General features: G+C 35.3%; 1 protein-coding gene across 1 annotated transcript in view; it reads left to right on the top strand.

The window, feature by feature from the left end:
* Positions 1 to 19160, top strand: part of LOC137632432 (uncharacterized) — a 510169-nt gene extending 491009 nt beyond the window's left edge. The window contains exons 16-18 of the mRNA XM_068364363.1: positions 12741 to 12923; positions 15633 to 15848; positions 17943 to 19160. Coding sequence (XP_068220464.1) covers positions 12741 to 12923; positions 15633 to 15848; positions 17943 to 18414 — 871 coding nt within the window. The 3' untranslated portion in view covers positions 18415 to 19160. The remainder of the gene's footprint in view (positions 1 to 12740; positions 12924 to 15632; positions 15849 to 17942) is intronic.
* The last annotated feature ends 3340 nt before the right edge of the window (positions 19161 to 22500 follow it).

Here is a 22500-nt window from a genome sequence, read left to right as displayed (position 1 = left end):
ATGGAGATGGTTTGGGGATGGTCACCGCACTCCTCAAGAGAGATTAGTTCACCAGTCTCGTAGCTGGGCTCCGTAAGGTACTTGAAGAGTTGGAAGACCCAGATCTACATGGCTGAGGAATATGGACCGTGTAGTTGGAGAGGATGAATGGAGAAGTATAGATTTAGAAGCTCAAGATAGAGACGACTGGGGAAATCTAACCGAGGCCCTTTTATATCAATAGGCGTAGGAGATGATGAGGAGGAGGCTTTTTATATAGTTTTTATTAGTTATATTACCAAGCTACAACCCTAGTTGGAAAATCAGGATGCTATAAGGCCTGGGGCTCCAACATGGAATATAGCCCAGTGAGGAAAGAAAATAAGGAAATAAACTACTAGAGAGGCTTAAGGACAATAATAACATTAAAATAAATCACATATATAAACTATAATAACTTCAAAACATATATTTTAAGCATTGTTAGTTATCTTAGTATATTTGTTTCTTTTTTCCATCATGATTTATGCTTTTAATATGTAAACAAAAATGAATGATCATTAGGCCATTTCTCAAGAGATTTCTCACTTCAAGCTTATAACCATAAGAAGAGTTATAAAAGATAAATGGCTCTACTTTATCTTTTGGGCCAGTTAATTCATCATGGGACAGTGAATATACAGTGAATATTTTAGCGGTAGCTGAAATAGCCGATTCTTTTTAGTGCCTTATGATTTTTCTGTCTTTGGCAGTACATTTTAACCTAATAACCTAATATGATTGTGGAATTTGTTGTTGTTATTGTTATTGACTCTTTTGAAATACTCGAAAAATATCATCATCATCATCTCATACGCCTATTGACGCAAAGGGCCTCAATTAGATTTCGTCAGTCGTCTCTAAGAGCTTTTAAATCAGTACTTCTCCATCCATCATCATCTACTTCACGTTTCATAGTCCTCAGCCACGTAGGCCTGGGTCTTCCAACTCATCTAGTGCCTTGTGGAACGCAATTAAAAGTTTGAACTAATGTCTCTTTGAGAGTGCGAAGAGCATGCCCAAACCAACTTCGTCTACCCCTCACCATGATCTCATCCACATATGACACTTGGGTAATCTCTCTTATAGTTTCATTTTTAATCCTGTACTGCCATTTAAATCCCAATATCCTTCAGAGTGCTTTGTTCTCAAATCTACAAAATATAGTTGATAACTATGACATATCTATTAATTTGAAAAATGTAATGTCGATACACGAGTAAGGCCTCACTATTTTTTAAATACTACCCTAACACTTGCTGTCGTTGTTAGTACGAAATTATTAAAAATCAGATTTGGGTTATGTGCTAAAGAAATAGCTATATGGAAAAGTCACTATCAATCTGTGTGTGGACCTTTTTAGGAATAGGTTCAAATCCTGACAAGGGTAAATTCACTTGGAGTTTGTAATTCTCCTTTGGTTGTTGGTAATTTTCAAGGTATGGGGATTTAATGATGAGGTGGGACAGAGGTAGATGGAGAAAGCTGACCAGAAACATCGACCCCACATAGAAGTGGGAAAAGATGTAAACAAAGAAGAAGAAGAAGGAATTTAATATCAAGAGATGTTTGTTGTTTAATATACGTTGACAGTTTTGACAATTCACAAGTGAATTAATGGCAGAACTCTTGTGTGTGTATATATATATATATATATATATATATATATATATATATATATATATATATATATGTATATATATATATGTGTATATATATATATATATATATATATATATATATATATATATATATATCCGTGTGTGTGTGTCCAACGCCATTATCCCCATACCCAGAGAATCATAACAAATAAACAATATTGGTTCCTGACAAACATAAGTGATCGTAAAATAGACGGAAGGTAAACTTCATCCCACAAATTTCATAATGTTTTAATTTTATTAATGTATTGATAAACAAATATGTTATAGAAAATAAATGAGATAAAACATAAAAGAATCGAATATCTCCTGAAGATCAGAGAGAGAGAGAGAGAGAGAGAGAGAGAGAGAGAGAGAGAGAGAGAATGTTGATGAGTGGAATTTTAAATCAGGATTTTAAAGACGGTATTCTTTGTTAACTGACAAAGTAATGTTATCATGGTCGTTTTCATTCTGGGATGAATATTATTAATGGCTAGTAAAATTTAGTAGAAGTGTGTGGCTAGTAAAATTCAGTAGAAGTGTGTGGCTAGTAAAATCTAGTAGAAGTGTGTGGCTAGTAAAATTTAGTAGAAGTGTGTGGCTAGTAAAATTTAGTAGAAGTTTGTGGCTAGTAAAATTTAGAAGAAGTGTGTGGCTAGTAAAATTTAGTAGAAGTGTGTGGCTAGTAAAATTTAGTAGAAGTGTGAGTTAGTGTCTTGCTCAAACTACTGTATATCAATATCAAAGCTTAGCTCATCTACAGAGTGTCCCAAAATAATGTATACACTCTTTGGATTGTTACAATTTATTCAATTTATTGGCATTAACGTGGAAAACATATTTTTTTTTTTTTTTTTTTTTTTTAACATTCTGAAATTGCCCCATGTATCCTTACTGTTTCACTGTGCATTGTTTCGCTTCTGTGAATCTGTTTTTCCACGTTGATATCCATAAATTGAACAAGTTTTATCAATCCAAAAAATGCATACATTGTTTTTGGACACTATTTAAATAATTCATTATCCTTTTCCCATTCAGTTTCATGGAATATGTCACAGATCTGTACCCATAATTATGATTCATTTTCTATTCATGACGGATTGTGAGAAAACTGCTAAACTTTTTCAATATCCAAATCGTCTGATTTATATCGGTGATTCGTTAATCCCAGCCAAGACTGAGGTTTTAAAAAAAGAAAATTTATAACTGATTTTAGAGACTGCGATTGTTTATAAATACTAAGTTGCTTTTTCTTACTCCCTTTAATTTACCATAAATATCCTATCCATCTCGCTATATAATAAAGAATAAGTGTTTGTATATATATATAGATATATATATATATATATACTGTATATATATATATATATATATACAGTCAGCGCGGATCGCTGTGTCCGGGTAGTGGGCCGGACACAGCGTTCCGCGCAAATCGGAGGCATGGGGTTTATCAGGGAAAAAATCGACTGGGACAAATTGACTAATTGGCATCTTTTTATACAATTTGGCATCTACATATCTGCGTAGGTGGAAGCTAGCCAGTGTGTTTCCTGTAGTCGTGGAGTGAGGTTGTGTCAGGTTGAGATGGCCGAGTTGCAATCGTTCTTTTGTAAGTTCGCGTGGCATTCTTGTGTATCAAACCCCCCCCAGTGATGTCTAGACCCCGTACAAGTCACGATGACATTGTTAGAGTGATAACCTGTCATAATTTAGGTCTGCAAACGAAGGAAATAGTGAAGAATACTGGCGTGAACGAGAGGACAATGGGGCGCTTGGTGGCAGGAGGTAGCGCCAAGATCCCTTCTCACTCCCAGGCTGGTTCCCCTCCCCGGAAGATTCCTGATCGTACTTTAGTTATATTAAAGCGAAGCCAAGAAGAAAATCCAACATTAACGGCTAAGCAACTGAAAGAACAGAACCCTAAATTGTTGAGCGACGTCAGTGTTCGTACGATTCAGGAAAACCTGTCGAAGCGCCTCGACTTCGAGAAAGTGATCGCGAGAAAGAAGCCCGCTATAACTTTGAAACAAAGGCAGAGGAGGGTTGCTTTTGCCAAGACATACAAGGATTGGACCTTGGAGCAGTGGCGTAGTGTCTTGTGGAGTGACGAAGCGACCTTTTGTGTGAGTGAGACGACCGGGAAAAAAGTGTGGCAGCGAAAGGGGTCAGATACTCTTAAGCCTAATCTCACGGCCAAGGCAGTTAAGCACCCAGCATCGCTTATGGTCTGGGGTTCGTTTGCCTACGGTGGTGCCCCAAGCCTTGTTGTTTTGCCTAAAGGCATAACGGTTAATGCTGACCGCTATTTGAACATTTTAAAAGACAATTTAGCGGATTGTTTTGCGGCTACAGGAGCTGAAATTTTTCAGAAGGACGGTGCCCCTTGCCATACGGCTAAAAATGTGAAAAAGCGGCTGGAAAATAGCGAAGTGAACTATATTCCTGATTGGCCAGGTCAAAGTCCTGATATTTCGCCCATTGAGAACCTTTGGGCGATAGTTAAAGCCCGCCTTCGTAAAGAAGTGACGACCAACATGACACTTCTCGAGGCAGCGCTCCATAAGGTGTGGGCGGAAATACCTGCTGAAATACTACAAAACCTCGCCGATAGTGTTCCTCAACGACTTTTGGAGGTCAAGCAAAGGAAATGCTACCCTATAGACAAGTAGCAGGGATATTGGTGAGTGTTCAATTAAATTTTTATTGATTTATATTGTGTATTAGTGTAGATATGGGGGGACGGGACCAAAATGAATGCACGGCGGATGCTGCCCGGACAGACCGACCCGCGCTGACTGTATATATATATATATATATATATATATATATATATATATATATATATATATATATATATATATGTACATACAGTATATATATATATTTATTTATATTTGGTATTTGATTTATCCCAAATATCCAAAATTTTCCCCCAATATAATAAAGAGCAAGTTTTTGGCTATATATATATATATATATATATATATATATATATATATATATATATATATATATATATATATTTATATATATATATTTAATTTTCCCCAAATATCCTGACATACTCCATATATATGATAAAGAGCAAGTGTTTGGCTATAAATATATATATATATATATATATATATATATATATATATATATATATATATATATATATATATGTGTGTGTGTGTGTGTGTGTGTGTATATATGTATATATATGTATATATATACATATATATATATACATATATATACAGTATACACACACACACACACACATATATATATATATATATATATATATATATATATATAAATTTTCTTGTAACGTTAAGTTCTCCCCCTTCATCAGGCAGTGAAAAAGATAGCAACTATAACTTGGTGAGAAGGATATGCGTGTGTCCACATCTATATAAATATTTATCCATCATTTTTGACGGGTAACCTACACTAGTTATTTCATGTTTGGGATTTTTCAAGAAAATCTCATATATCTTCTAAAATTTTAGTCGAAGAGCGAAAATATGCGATGACCACATATATACCAATTGCTGTAGTCTAACACAAAATCTGACACCGAAAATTTTTAGACCTTTTTTCTGACCCGGCCCTTACTAGATTCGGACCCCAAAAATAGGGTATTTTTCAAGAAAATCTCATATATCTTCTAAAATTTCAGTCTGAGAGGGAAAATATGCGATGACCACATATATACCCATAAAACGACTCTATGCTGCAGTCTAACACAAAATCTGACACCGTAAATTTTTAGACCTTTTTTCTGACCCTGGCCCTTACTTTCGGACCCCAAAAATAGGGCATTTTTCAAGAAAATCTCATGTATCTTCTATAATTTCAGTCGGAGAGCGAAAATATGCGATGACCACATATATACCCATAAAACGACTCTCTGCTGCAGTCTAACACAAAATCTGACACCGTAAATTTTAGGATCTTTTTTCGGACCCCGGCCCTTACTAGATTCGGACCCCAAATATAGGGCCATTTTTCAAGAAAATCTCGTATATCTTCTATAATTTCAGTCGGAGAGCGAAAATATGCGATGACCACATATATACCCATAAAACGACTCAATGCTGCAGTATTATAACTTCAATGAGTTGTTGACCTGAAATTTCTTTACTTGTATACATGTCAATATGTAAATTATTCTGGATATTCCTTGGTTTCAGATACAACTGAAGTTCAATTATAATTATTGTTATTACTAGTAATTGATATATCTCAGGCCTTTGTTTTGGTCAGTCTCTGGGGCATTGTCCTACTTGATAGGGCAATGAGACTGTCCCTTGCCTCTGCCATTCATGAGTGGCTTTTAAACCATTGAAGAGCCCCATATTCTTCCATAAACCGCTTACATTACGTGAAAAAACAGCCTTTATAAAGATCTACATTATATTTTTCGTTACATATCAAGATTCTTAAATTTTGGGACATTTTTTCTGACCCCGGCCCTTACTAGATTCGGACTCCAAAAATAGGGCCTTTTTTTCCAGAAAATCTCATATATATTCTATAATTTCAGTCGGAGAGCGAAAATATGCGATGACCACATAAATACCCATAAAACGACTTTATGCTGCAGTCTAACAAAAAATCTGACATCGTAAATTTTGGGACCTTTTTTCTGACCCGACCCTTACTAGATTCGGACCCCAAAAATAGGGCATTTTTCAAGAAAATCTCGTATATTATTCTATAATTTCAGTCGGAGAGCGAAAATAATCGATAACCACATATATACCCATGAAATGACTTTATGCTGCAGTCTAACACAAAATCTGACACCGTAAATCTTGGGACCTTTTTTCTGACCCCGGCCCTTACTAGATTCAGACCCCAAAAATAGGGCATTTTTCAAGAAAATCTCATATATCTTCTATAATTTCAGTCGGAGAGAGAAAATATGCGATGACCACATATATACCCATAAAACGACTCTATGCTGCAGTCTAACACAAATTCTAGCACCGTAATTTTTGGGACCTTTTTCTGACCCCAGCCCTTACTAGATTCGGACCCCAAAAATAGGGCATTTTTCAAGAAAATCTCATATATCTTCTATAATTTCAGTCGGAGAGCGAAAATATTCGATAACCACATATATACCCATAAAACGACTCTATGCTTCAGTCTAACGGAAAATCTAACACCGTAAATTTTGGAACCTTTTTTCTGACCCCGCCCCTTACTAGATTCGGATCCCAAAAATAGGGCCTTTTTTCAAGAAAATCTCATATAACTTTTATAATATCAGTCGGAGAGCGAAAATATCCGATGACCACATATATACCCATAAAATGTTTCTATGCTGCAGTCTAAAACAAAATCTGACACTGTAAATTTTGGGACCTTTTTTCTGACCCAGGCCCTTACTAGATTCGTACCCCAAAAAAAGGGCATTTTTTCAAGAAAATCTCGTCTATCTTCTATAATTTTAGTCGGAGAGCGAAAATATGCGATGACCACATAAATACCCATAAAACGACTCTATGCTGCAGTCTAACACAAAATCTGACACTGTAAATTTTTGGACATTTTTCTGACCCCGGCGATTACTAGATTCGGACCCCAAAAAAAGGGCATTTTTTCAAGAAAATCTCATATATCTTCTATAATTTTAGTCGGAGAGCGAAAATATGCGATGACCACATATATACCCATAAAACGACTCTCTGCTGCAGTCTAACACAAAATCTGACACCGTAATTTTTTGGACCTTTTTTCTGACCCCGGCCCTTACTAGATTCGTACCCCAAAAAAAGGGCATTTTTTCAAGAAAATCTCGTCTATCTTCTATAATTTTAGTCGGAGAGCGAAAATATGCGATGACCACATAAATACCCATAAAACGACTCTATGCTGCAGTCTAACACAAAATCTGACACTGTAAATTTTTGGACATTTTTCTGACCCCGGCGATTACTAGATTCGGACCCCAAAAAAAGGGCATTTTTTCAAGAAAATCTCATATATCTTCTATAATTTTAGTCGGAGAGCGAAAATATGCGATGACCACATAAATACCCATAAAACGACTCTATGCTGCAGTCTAACACAAAATTTGGCACCGTAAATTTTGGGACCTTTTTTCTGACCCTGGCCCTTACTAGATTCGGACCCCAAAAATAGGGTATTTTTCAAGAAAATCTCATATATCTTCTATAATTTCAGTCTGAGAGGGAAAATATGCGATGACCACATATATACCCATAAAACGACTCTATGCTGCAGTGTAACACAAAATCTGACACCATAAATTTTGGGACCTTTTTTCTGACCCCGGCCCTTACTAGATTTGGACCCCAAAAATAGGGTATTTTTCAAGAAAATCTCATATATCTTCTATAATTTCAGTCTGAGAGGGAAAATATGCGATGACCACATATATACCCATAAAACGACTCTCTGCTGCAGTCTAACACAAAATCTGACACCGTAAATTTTAGGATCTTTTTTCGGACCCCGGCCCTTACTAGATTCGGACCCCAAATATAGGGCCATTTTTCAAGAAAATCTCGTATATCTTCTATAATTTCAGTCGGAGAGCGAAAATATGCGATGACCACATATATACCCATAAAACGACTCAATGCTGCAGTATTATAACTTCAATGAGTTGTTGACCTGAAATTTCTTTACTTGTATACATGTCAATATGTAAATTATTCTGGATATTCCTTGGTTTCAGATACAACTGAAGTTCAATTATAATTATTGTTATTACTAGTAATTGATATATCTCAGGCCTTTGTTTTGGTCAGTCTCTGGGGCATTGTCCTACTTGATAGGGCAATGAGACTGTCCCTTGCCTCTGCCATTCATGAGTGGCTTTTAAACCATTGAAGAGGCCCATATTCTTCCATAAACCGCTTACATTACGTGAAAAAACAGCCGTTATAAAGATCTACATTATATTTTTCGTTACATATCAAGATTCTTAAATTTTGGGACATTTTTTCTGACCCCGGCCCTTACTAGATTCGGACTCCAAAAATAGGGCCTTTTTTTCCAGAAAATCTCATATATATTCTATAATTTCAGTCGGAGAGCGAAAATATGCGATGACCACATAAATACCCATAAAACGACTTTATGCTGCAGTCTAACAAAAAATCTGACATCGTAAATTTTGGGACCTTTTTTCTGACCCGACCCTTACTAGATTCGGACCCCAAAAATAGGGCATTTTTCAAGAAAATCTCGTATATTATTCTATAATTTCAGTCGGAGAGCGAAAATAATCGATAACCACATATATACCCATGAAATGACTTTATGCTGCAGTCTAACACAAAATCTGACACCGTAAATCTTGGGACCTTTTTTCTGACCCCGGCCCTTACTAGATTCAGACCCCAAAAATAGGGCATTTTTCAAGAAAATCTCATATATCTTTTATAATTTCAGTCGGAGAGAGAAAATATGCGATGACCACATATATACCCATAAAACGACTCTATGCTGCAGTCTAACACAAATTCTAGCACCGTAATTTTTGGGACCTTTTTCTGACCCCAGCCCTTACTAGATTCGGACCCCAAAAATAGGGCATTTTTCAAGAAAATCTCATATATCTTCTATAATTTCAGTCGGAGAGCGAAAATATTCGATAACCACATATATACCCATAAAACGACTCTATGCTTCAGTCTAACGGAAAATCTAACACCGTAAATTTTGGAACCTTTTTTCTGACCCCGCCCCTTACTAGATTCGGATCCCAAAAATAGGGCCTTTTTTCAAGAAAATCTCATATAACTTCTATAATATCAGTCGGAGAGCGAAAATTTCCGATGACCACATATATACCCATAAAATGTTTCTATGCTGCAGTCTAAAACAAAATCTGACACTGTAAATTTTGGGACCTTTTTTCTGACCCAGGCCCTTACCAGATTCGGACCTCAAAAATAGGGCATTTTTTCAAGAAAATCTCGTCTATCTTCTATAATTTTAGTCGGAGAGCGAAAATATGCGATGACCACATAAATACCCATAAAACGACTCTATGCTGCAGTCTAACACAAAATCTGACACTGTAAATTTTTGGACATTTTTCTGACCCCGGCGATTACTAGATTCGGACCCCAAAAAAAGGGCATTTTTTCAAGAAAATCTCATATATCTTCTATAATTTTAGTCGGAGAGCGAAAATATGCGATGACCACATAAATACCCATAAAACGACTCTATGCTGCAGTCTAACACAAAATTTGGCACCGTAAATTTTGGGACCTTTTTTCTGACCCTGGCCCTTACTAGATTCGGACCCCAAAAATAGGGTATTTTTCAAGAAAATCTCATATATCTTCTATAATTTCAGTCTGAGAGGGAAAATATGCGATGACCACATATATACCCATAAAACGACTCTATGCTGCAGTGTAACACAAAATCTGACACCATAAATTTTGGGACCTTTTTTCTGACCCCGGCCCTTACTAGATTTGGACCCCAAAAATAGGGTATTTTTCAAGAAAATCTCATATATCTTCTATAATTTCAGTCTGAGAGGGAAAATATGCGATGACCACATATATACCCATAAAACGACTCTCTGCTGCAGTCTAACACAAAATCTGACACCGTAAATTTTAGGATCTTTTTTCGGACCCCGGCCCTTACTAGATTCGGACCCCAAATATAGGGCCATTTTTCAAGAAAATCTCGTATATCTTCTATAATTTCAGTCGGAGAGCGAAAATATGCGATGACCACATATATACCCATAAAACGACTCAATGCTGCAGTATTATAACTTCAATGAGTTGTTGACCTGAAATTTCTTTACTTGTATACATGTCAATATGTAAATTATTCTGGATATTCCTTGGTTTCAGATACAACTGAAGTTCAATTATAATTATTGTTATTACTAGTAATTGATATATCTCAGGCCTTTGTTTTGGTCAGTCTCTGGGGCATTGTCCTACTTGATAGGGCAATGAGACTGTCCCTTGCCTCTGCCATTCATGAGTGGCTTTTAAACCATTGAAGAGCCCCATATTCTTCCATAAACTGCTTACATTACGTGAAAAAACAGCCTTTATAAAGATCTACATTATATTTTTCGTTACATATCAAGATTCTTAAATTTTGGGACATTTTTTCTGACCCCGGCCCTTACTAGATTCGGACTCCAAAAATAGGGCCTTTTTTTCCAGAAAATCTCATATATATTCTATAATTTCAGTCGGAGAGCGAAAATATGCGATGACCACATAAATACCCATAAAACGACTTTATGCTGCAGTCTAACAAAAAATCTGACATCGTAAATTTTGGGACCTTTTTTCTGACCCGACCCTTACTAGATTCGGACCCCAAAAATAGGGCATTTTTCAAGAAAATCTCATATATCTTCTATAATTTCAGTCGGAGAGAGAAAATATGCGATGACCACATATATACCCATAAAACGACTCTATGCTGCAGTCTAACACAAATTCTAGCACCGTAATTTTTGGGACCTTTTTCTGACCCCAGCCCTTACTAGATTCGGACCCCAAAAATAGGGCATTTTTCAAGAAAATCTCATATATCTTCTATAATTTCAGTCGGAGAGCGAAAATATTCGATAACCACATATATACCCATAAAACGACTCTATGCTTCAGTCTAACGGAAAATCTAACACCGTAAATTTTGGAACCTTTTTTCTGACCCCGCCCCTTACTAGATTCGGATCCCAAAAATAGGGCCTTTTTTCAAGAAAATCTCATATAACTTCTATAATATCAGTCGGAGAGCGAAAATATCCGATGACCACATATATACCCATAAAATGTTTCTATGCTGCAGTCTAAAACAAAATCTGACACTGTAAATTTTGGGACCTTTTTTCTGACCCAGGCCCTTACCAGATTCGGACCTCAAAAATAGGGCATTTTTCAAGAAAATCTCATATATCTTCTATAATTTCAGTCGGAGAGCGAAAATATGCGATGACCACATATATACCCATAAAACGACTCTCTGCTGCAGTCTAACACAAAATCTGACACCGTAATTTTTTGGACCTTTTTTCTGACCCCGGCCCTTACTAGATTCGTACCCCAAAAAAAGGGCATTTTTTCAAGAAAATCTCGTCTATCTTCTATAATTTTAGTCGGAGAGCGAAAATATGCGATGACCACATAAATACCCATAAAACGACTCTATGCTGCAGTCTAACACAAAATCTGACACTGTAAATTTTTGGACATTTTTCTGACCCCGGCGATTACTAGATTCGGACCCCAAAAAAAGGGCATTTTTTCAAGAAAATCTCATATATCTTCTATAATTTTAGTCGGAGAGCGAAAATATGCGATGACCACATAAATACCCATAAAACGACTCTATGCTGCAGTCTAACACAAAATTTGGCACCGTAAATTTTGGGACCTTTTTTCTGACCCTGGCCCTTACTAGATTCGGACCCCAAAAATAGGGTATTTTTCAAGAAAATCTCATATATCTTCTATAATTTCAGTCTGAGAGGGAAAATATGCGATGACCACATATATACCCATAAAACGACTCTATGCTGCAGTGTAACACAAAATCTGACACCATAAATTTTGGGACCTTTTTTCTGACCCCGGCCCTTACTAGATTTGGACCCCAAAAATAGGGTATTTTTCAAGAAAATCTCATATATCTTCTATAATTTCAGTCTGAGAGGGAAAATATGCGATGACCACATATATACCCATAAAACGACTCTATGCTGCAGTGTAACACAAAATCTGACACCATAAATTTTGGGACCTTTTTTCTGACCCCGGCCCTTACTAGATTCGGACCCCAAAAATAGGGTATTTTTCAAGAAAATCTCATATATCTTCTATAATTTCAGTCTGAGAGGGAAAATATGCGATGACCACATATATACCCATAAAACGACTCTATGCTGCAGTGTAACACAAAATCTGACACCATAAATTTTGGGACCTTTCTTCTGACCCCGCCCCTTACTAGATTCGGACCCCCAAAATAGGGCCATGTTTCAGGAAAATCTCATATATCTTCTATAATTTTATTCCACCTCACTAACTGAATTTCTTTCATTTTCCCTCAACCATAAAGGCTGACGGCTGTGGCTGGCATTCCACTGATCAACGTGACCCGAGCCAAAATTCTGCTGGTTTTCTTTTATCCCCTAAACTCCTGCGCCAATCCCTATCTGTACGCCATTCTCACGAAGCAGTACAGGAGAGATCTCTTCATACTCTTGGCTCGGTACGGCTTTTGCACGAAGAAAGCCATGAGGTAAGTTGAGCTATGCTGGTATAGATGTTTTAGTCTTAAAAGATATGATTTGCTTCAAGTTTGGTGTCTAGGTATAGATATTTTAGTCTTAAAAGATATGATTTTTTCTAAGTTGGGCTATACAGGTATAGATATTACAGTCTTAAAAGATATGTTTTTTTTAAGTTGGCCTATGCTGGTATAGATGTTTTAGTCTTAAAAGATATGATTTGCTTCAAGTTTGGTGTCCAGGTATAGATATTTTAGTCTTAAAAGATATGATTTTTTCCAAGTTGAGCTACACAGGTATAGATATTTCAGTCTTAAAAGATATGATTTTTTCTAAGTTGGGCTATACAGGTATAGATATTTCAGTCTTAAAAGATATGTTTTTTATAGATATTCTAGTCTTAAAAGATATGATTTTTTCCAAGTTGAGCTACACAGGTATAGATATTTCAGTCTTAAAAGATATGATTTTTTCTAAGTTGGGCTATACAGGTATAGATATTTCAGTCTTAAAAGATATGTTTTTTATAGATATTCTAGTCTTAAAAGATATGATTTTTTCCAAGTTGAGCTACACAGGTATAGATATTTTAGTCTTAAAAGATATGATTTTTTCTAAGTTGGGCTATACAGGTATAGATATTTCAGTCTTAAAAGATATGTTTTTTTTATAGATATTCTAGTCTTAAAAGATATGATTTTTTCCAAGTTGAGCTACACAGGTATAGATATTTCAGTCTTAAAAGATATGATTTTTTTAAGTTGGCCTATGCTGGTATAGATGTTTTAGTCTTAAAAGATATGATTTTTTTAAGTTGGCCTATGCTGGTATAGATGTTTTAGTCTTAAAAGATATGATTTGCTTTAAGTTTGGTATCTAGGTATAGATATTTTAGTCTTAAAAGATATGATTTTTTCTAAGTTGGGCTATACAGGTATAGATATTTCAGTCTTAAAAGATATGTTTTTTTATAGATGTTTTAGTCTTAAAAGATATGATTTGCTTCAAGTTTGGTGTCTAGGTATAGATATTTTAGTCTTAAAAGATATGATTTTTTCTAAGTTGGGCTATACAAGTATAGATATTTCAGTCTTAAAAGATAGGATTTTTATAGATGTTTTAGTCTTAAAAGATATGATTTGCTTCAAGTTTGGTGTCCAGGTATAGATATTTTAGTCTTAAAAGATATAATTTTCTTGAAGTTGGTTGTACAGGTATAGATGTTTTAGTCTTAAAAGATATGATTTTTTGCTAAATTGGGCTATACTGGTATAGATATTTTAGTCTTGAAAGATATGATTTTCTCTAATTTGAGCTACACGGGTATAGATATTTTAGTCTTAGAAGACATCCTTTTCTCTAAGTTGGGCTATGCAGGTATAGATATTTTATTCTTAAAAGATATTATTTTCTTTAAGTTGGGTGTACAAGTATAGATATATTAGTCTTAAAAGATATGATTTTCTATAATTTGTACTATACGGGTATAGATATTTTAGTCTTGAAAGATATAATTTTCTTTTGTAAGTATTCTTTTATTTGTTCCAGCTTTTTTAACTGGGGAACATTTCTTATCTTCTATAGAATTTGATGATACCGATTTTCTAAGTCACACATTCCTTGGCTCATTTCTTTCCTCGGTGTAACATTTGGTGTAAAATACTCTTGGTAGTAAACTATTTTCATTTTTTTACTTTATTGCTTAATTTTTTATTATTCACTCTCACAACCTTAGTGTATAACATATTCACTTTCACTTTAACAAACGTTTCAGACTTCTTCAAATGTCTTTGTAGCTTTGCTCATTATCACTAATTATCTTATAATCGCTTTAAATACTCGGCTAATACAGAATCAGTTTTTATGCATTTTCCTTTACTCTAAAACTAAATTATACATCAATCCTTCCCTTAGTCCCTTTAATTTTTCAATTCATTGAAACGTTAAACAGCTATAGGGTTCAATTTGCACAAAAACGGTCACTGAAATTTACATACCACGTCAAACATCAATTTCATCAGTCAAAACCTTACCTTGCACTTTCTCAGCTATTTTGGGAAATATGTTCTCTTATATGGTTTTTTATAAGTTTTCCCTTCACCATGTACATAGGAACAATCTTTCCTGTAACCTATTTTCTGAAGTTTTCCCAACCAAACATAACCTTACACATCTTGGTCAGCCTCTTCGCTCTATCCCCACCACCACGGTGCATCATTTCCAGTAGCCAATTCTACTCCTGCCTCTTTAGTTTTGCTTTTCTTCTCTCCTTTACATTTAATAACTTTTTCAGATACTTCATCTATACCATTCTCTTAGTGTTGTTTAACTCCCTCCCTATAAGCTTTCATTTATTTTTTTAAATTAAATAAAACTAAAATGATAACGTTTATATTTTCATATCGGGTAAATATTTGAACTTCTACTCAGGAAAAACTTAGATTTACGATGTTTTAGTAGTGGTACTTGATACTTATTAAATCCTCTATATATGGTACTCCATGCTTATTTTAATTGATCTAACTTTACAGTTCAGTAATTGATTATCATTATCCAATTTTAGCTATTATCAAAGAATGTGCTTCATTTGTTTACCATCTTCCGATTTTACCTTAGATTTCTAAACGGAAATAATGTCTAAGATTGAACTGAAAACTTGCTTCGTTTCTCATCAATGATGTATTTATGTTTATCTCTAACTTGTTTGTTTCTTCCCAAAGGTACAAAGGAGCATATTCCTCCGTCAACAACACGTTTCCTCACAACACCGTTGTCAACGCCGGCCCTAACCATCGTAACTCTACTTTGACACAAATTACCCTCTGTGACCTGACCCGAGTGGCTAGGACTTCCCAGCAAAGCAACAGTGGATCTCTTCCTGGCACAGCCATCGGTGGATCCCAGGATTCCTTGCAGAAAAACGTCTCTCCTTCAAGGTAGTAACAAATTATTCAACGTTTTTTTAAAAGGTTTAAAGGCCACTCATGAATGGCAGAGGCAAGGGACAGTGACATTATATCAAACAGGACAGTATCCTAGAGACTGACCATATATACATATGATCAGCACCTATTAAACGTTTTTCTTTTTAAATGTTTAAAGGCCACTCATGAATGGCAGAGCCAAGGGACAGGGGCAGTATATCAAACAGGACAGTATCCTAGAGACTGACTATATATACATATGATCAGTACCTAAGCCTCCTCTCCACCCAAGCTAGGACCAAGGAGAGCCAGGCAATGGCTGCTGATGAGCAAGTAGATAGACCTATAGGCTCCCCCAAACCCACATACCTAGCTCATATGGATGTTGAGGTGGCAGCAACCAAAGGAGCTAACGAGTTTGAGCGGGACTCGAACCCCAGTCTGGCGATCACCAGTCAGGGACTTGTCTCTTTGATACATTTATTGAAAGATTCAACGGGTTATGTAAATTCCTTCCTTGTCACCATTTCATCTGAAATATTATCATACGCGACTGTATATTTTTATGTTATTCATAGTTAGAAATGGTGGTAAAGAAATGGAAAAGGATGACACACATATGTGTTTTTAAGTAAACAAGTAAATCACAGATAAAGTGAGGGGAAAAAATGCATCAGGATCTTTGAAGATGTTCCCGACGACATGAAAGATGCTTGTTGGAAGAGACTCAAAGGAAAGAGGTATTGGTTGCCAAGATAAATTGTGTATCTTTATTATTTATGTTTAGGAATTTTCAACTGAATGTGACCTGAATATATAATCGTTTTGGTTATATTGCACATAGAGATTTCACTGAAATGAAAGCAATATTTCTTAGAACGTTTGTGCACGCAATCTAGACTGACCTATTTGAAGGAAGATCTAATATTTCGAATGGGTTGGCAGTAACATATATACAGAATTATTAAATTAAGACTTTCTAAATGATGAAAGGGATATATCTCTTATGTGAATGTTTATTCATATGAGTAGGTGTCATTCGCCTCTAAAGTAACACAATGCCAAAGAATTGTTAATTGTCGCATTCAATGTCGATGTCATTAGGGTGGAAGTTTTTCTTGGAGAAATTCCTTCAATTTCATAAGTAACAATTCTCATAATCCTTAATTGATAGGTCATTTATGACCTGTTTAACTTCATTGTCTTGAAGAGTCACATTCAATTTCCTCCATCATCTATAAAGAAATCACCGTGAAACTGGTAAGTTTCAAATTGTAAAAGGTGAAAAATATCTCTATTGGTCTGAGATGGTTTGGATATGTAATGAGAATGTGTGAATAGAGGTTTGTCAGGCCGGTAGTAGTGATAAAAGGAGCACACTAAGACCATCTGCTAATCGCACAAGGTAAAAGAGAGTGGAGAGATATCTCATTCGATGTCGAATCAATTTGAAGCAAGATTTTTTTCAGAAACGTTAATCATAGATTTGGCTGCACAGTACAGTTTATCATTGTGGTTAATGTGGTGATTTATAGGGTTTGGAATGAATTAGGTGATTTACATGTAAAATGTGACTCATAATACGAAATTTTCACGAAACGAAAGCCACTCCAGAACGAATTAATTTCGTAAACCTATCGAGTTGTCTAGAGAATATGAAATATTTTGTTTTCCAGTCAGTCCTTGTTAGTCAGTCATAAATAATTCTCTCTCCAATAGCCTAAGAAATGTATCCCATATGTGAGATCCCTTTCATTTCTATCTTGAATAAACTAGAACATATTTATATAGCTTTACTTATTCTAACATATGAAAGTACACAAATTAAAAAGAAAGCTATATAAATATCTTCTACAAAACAGTTCATTTTGTTGAGATGTGATCACAGGACCTCTAGAAATAGGAACTCAAGCAAGTGGGCCAGTCCTTCACTTATGATTTCTTTATCATAACTATTAATCAATATGCAAAATCACACTAATTTCCTCTAATGCAAATCCCGCCCAATTTTTATATGAATATTTTAGTCTATGAACTCCTATAAATAGCATACATTTACTGACCAAAATCCTTAATATAATATTTTTCTCTCTTTTTAACCCTCAGGACCCCCACTAAGCCAGAAATGTGCGCTGGAGACTCTGAACGCCTGAGCACTGTTCAGGAGATGAGCCACAGTAACCACAGCGATGATGACACCTCTGAATACTGCCAGCAGCAACTGCAGCTTCGCCAACAGGAGGAAGTGACCCACTCCAACACTGTCAGACAAACAGGTTCACCCCATCCCCTCAAAAACTGCTATGCCAGGCTGTCAATCACACCCCAGCAAGAACAGGTCCTGAAGTATGCACTGAATGAATCAAAAGCGAAAAAAAATGCAAAGAGCACCAACGTCGAAAGAGATATTGCCACAGAGAAGATGGACGAGAAAAGGGGAAGAGATGGCTCGCAGTCCCCTTCACAGGGAGAGACAATAGTCATGTACGAAGTTGAAATCTATAAAGAATCCTCGCCAAAAGAAGACAATACTCTTTCCAAAACTTTGGAGGAAGTGGAAGCGACGTCAGCAGTATAATGAATGCAGCGCTTGTGTGAGAATTATAGCTGAAGGCAATTGATCACTTTCACAACATTAATTTGCGTCCTAAGGCTGTTATGATGTAGCTAAGTAGGAAGTGTTGTATACCTGGATTGTAAACCGTGCAGTGAGACCCATGTTCGAGGTATGAGATGCCAGGCGGAGCTTTTTATTTGCTAACGATTTTCAGTTGTCGCTTTTAGCTGTCTGTACATTTCTTGTCTTATAATATACCTTAGCTGACTCAGATCATGTAACTCTTCAGGTGTCGCTTGTAACATAGAAAATTTCGTTATTTTTTTATATTTTCATAATAGTAAGATATAGCATAGAAAGGAACAAGTTCCAAAATGATGTGCATTTATATACATACATACATACATGCACAAATTATACTTAGATACAAAAAAGAATATGTATGTACATATATGTATATTTTCAGACTAGTATATATCTGTAAGTAAGTGTACCTTTACTGTTCTGTTACATCAGCTGAATTATACAGGAAAAACAAAAGTAAGACTGTATGCTTATAAGATCACTGTAATTGTAATCCAAACTGTATATAGGCACGATGTAGATTCTGCAAAATTAATGAATTGATGTTGACAATTATTTTGGAAAGTCCAGCTCTAGCTTATCCGTCCTCTAAAACTTCTGTTTAAAATATCATTTACACAGGCAAAAGAAAAAAAAAAGGTAATTAAGTTTACTTTACTTCCCTTTCAAAGCTTTTTCTCTTATTTCAGAAATATACTTGGAAGATCGTCTCTAATATATGGCAGTTTCATTTAACCCATTGGCCAATACAGTCTCCATGATACAGGAAGGATAAAGGCAGTCTTGATTTCGGGTGTTAAGGAACACCGAGGTAACAATTATGAAATTCCTAATTTGTTCAAGATTAACATCCATTAGAAGTGGGGTTAGTAAGGAGTGGGTATTACTAACATTAATAGTGGTATTTATAGTAATATCAGTAGTAATAGTAGAAAGATCTAACAAATTATTACACATGGAAGAGGAAAGGTATGTCATAAACCACTGTTTCACTGAAATTCTTGGCAATCCTAACACACAGCAATTAACGATTCTTAGTTGATCTCTATCTATTCATCCATCTATTCACCCATTTTTAGAATATTTAAAGATTATAAGTATATAGTGTATATACATATATATAATTTTTTTTTTCATTTTATTTTTTTCCCTTATCAATTGAATTTTGATAATCTTATAATTCTTTATATCCCGATTTTTTTTTTAGGGCCAGCCCTGTGAGAGTCAAGCTTGACTCATTGGGCTGGTAAAACTTCTTCTTTTAATGATAATAATATCTTAGTTGATCTCAGTCATTCGAGTTACTCTTTTACGTATTAGTTTTCCTATTACTATAAACATGGATTTAAATGACTGGGATAATCATCTTGAAGAATAATGCAGAAGTAAATTGCAAAAGCTTCAAGTGTCATATATATTAGGTCTGCAATGTTTCACAACACAGGACGATAATTAAGATATATTCCTCCGTAGTCTAATTGATTAAACTTCAACTTCAGTATTATAACCAGCTCTTGTTCATATATTCCATGTGAAAGAGCATTTTATTTTTTTGTTTATTAATTTTTTTCTTAGCTTTTAATGGCTCCATTGGAGGGTTTATTGAAAAGAGAAGTTAATGATTTATAAGTTTGGTGGATAGGAACTGTAGATATCTATTTTTTATGATTATTTCTAGTTATTTTATTTTGTGTTTGTTTTCATGGCTCAGTCCTTAAATACAGAAGTTTCAACTCTTCGTGTTATATCCATGACATATGATAAGCACCCAAGCCCCCTCTCCACCCAAGCTAGGACCAAGGAGGGCCAGGCAATGGCTGCTGATGACTCAGCAGATAGACTTACAGACTCCCCCAAACCACCTCCCCATCATCCTTAGCTCACAGGGATGGTGAGATTGTAGTGACCAAAGGAACTAACGAGTTTGAGCGGGAATCGAACCCCAGTCTGGCGATCACCAGTCAGGGACGTTAGCTTATAATGCTACAAAAAAAAAAAAAAAAAAAAAAAAAAAAAAAAAAAAAAAAAAAAAAAAAAAAAAAACTCATAGATGATCGATACTTTTAAAACCTCTCACATCCCCCCCCCCCCTTAAAATGGAAAAGAGAACTGAGGTAGTGACCAAATTAAAACATATGATTTATAACATTCTTGTTAATGTCTGAAACCTAATATAAACTCAAAGTATGATTGTAAGTAGGTCAAGGACAGTGGCTCCTCAACATCCGGATCTCAGTATTGATAATGTTTCTTTAAATTTGTATGACTCTTTCAAAATTTTAGGTGTGTTTCTCGATAGCAAATTTACTTTTGAGAAACATATAAGGTCTGTGTCTTCTTCAATTGCACAAAAAATTGGCTTATTGAGAAAGTCTTTTAAGATATTTGGTGATCAATCTATTCTGAAGAAGTGTTTTAATTCTTTTATTCTACCTTGTTTTGAGTATTGTTCTCCTGTCTGGTCTTCAGCTGCTGATTCTCATCTTAATTTGTTGGACAGAAACTTACGGTCTATTAAATTTCTTATTCCTGATCTAGATATTAATCTCTGGCACCGTCGTTCAATTAGTTCATTATGCATGTTGCATAAGATTTTTCATAACTCTGACCATCCTTTACATTCAGATCTCCCTGGACAATTCTATCCTGTTCGTAATACTAGGCAGGCAGTTAATTCTAATAGCCAGGCCTTCTCCATCACGAGGCTCAATACTATACAGTACTCTAGAAGTTTTATTCCAGCTGTTACCAAGTTGTGGAATGATCTTCCTAATCGGGTTGTTGAATCAGTAGAACTTCAAAAGTTCAAAGTGGGAGCAAATGGTTTTTTGTTGACCAGGCGGACATGAGTCTTTTTATAGTTTATATATGACATATTTGTTTTTGACGTTGTTAGTAGTTTGTATATGACATATCTGTTATGACGTTGTTACTTTTTTTAGAATGATTTATTGTTAATTTGTTCTCTTCAGTTATTTATTTCCTTATTTCCTTTCCTCACTGGGCTATTTTTCCCTATTGGAGCCCCTGGGCTTATAGCATCTTGCTTTTCCAATTAGGGTTGTAGCTTGGATAGTAATAATAATAATAATAATAGTGGAAAAGGTAGTATATTGGCAAGTATAATAGAGGATCTATCGAGGGATTTCTATTCCTGCTTTTGTGTCTTCAGAATGATATACACTTAAATATTTGCTGTTAAAAACGGTAAAAATCCTGGAATAAATATAGCCAGGCATTTACCTTTTAAAACCCGTATATATTGACGTAAAGAAGTGATATTACGGTCACCGACCCGTATAATATAATAACAAAGTAGGCTACAAATTATTGTCGCCTATTTTTCACTGAAATGAGGCTGAGAACTATATTTTTTACGGAGAATTTCCGATTAAAATCACTGTTTTATTTTAGCAGTGTAAATCACCTGGAAAATTCGTTCCAAACCATTTCGCAACAACTTTGATATTACTCTCACTGAATTCATGAAACTGATCTGATCAGAAGCAGACCAGATCTCAAATCGTATTTCACTGAAGAGGAAATTTTGGTTATATGAAAACTCGCTGTTTTTGTGAGATTAAAGGTTGTCCGGCTTGATATCTGTTTAAGCTTATTTGTACATGTTTTTTATCCAATGATGTACTTTGAACCGCTTTTTCCAATGATAAATTTTATATTTCGGTTAAAGAACTATGCTTACGGTAGCCCTTAAGGTAGACGTTTTAGAATTTAGCTTAATGTTGCAACTTATGGTAAGCAGCCCTTCTAGGAGAACAACTCTCCAAAATCAAACTATTGTTCCCTAGTCTTGGGTAATGCCATAACCTCTGTACCATGGTCTTCCACTGCCTTGGTGTAGAGTTCTCTTGCTTGAGGGTACACTCGTGTACGCTCTCTCTCTCTCTCTCTCTCTCTCTCTCTCTCTCTCTCTCTCTCTCTCTCTCTCTCTCTCTCTCTCTCTCTCGTGTTGGAGCTCTTATAGAACACTCCAAAATCAAAGCATTGTTCTTTAGTCTTGGG

This window comes from Palaemon carinicauda, chromosome 41, assembly GCF_036898095.1.
Source record: "Palaemon carinicauda isolate YSFRI2023 chromosome 41, ASM3689809v2, whole genome shotgun sequence".
Classification (NCBI taxonomy): Eukaryota; Metazoa; Arthropoda; class Malacostraca; order Decapoda; family Palaemonidae; genus Palaemon; species Palaemon carinicauda.
Note: the sequence above shows the minus strand (reverse complement) of the source record. Positions and strands in the feature narration are given on the sequence as shown.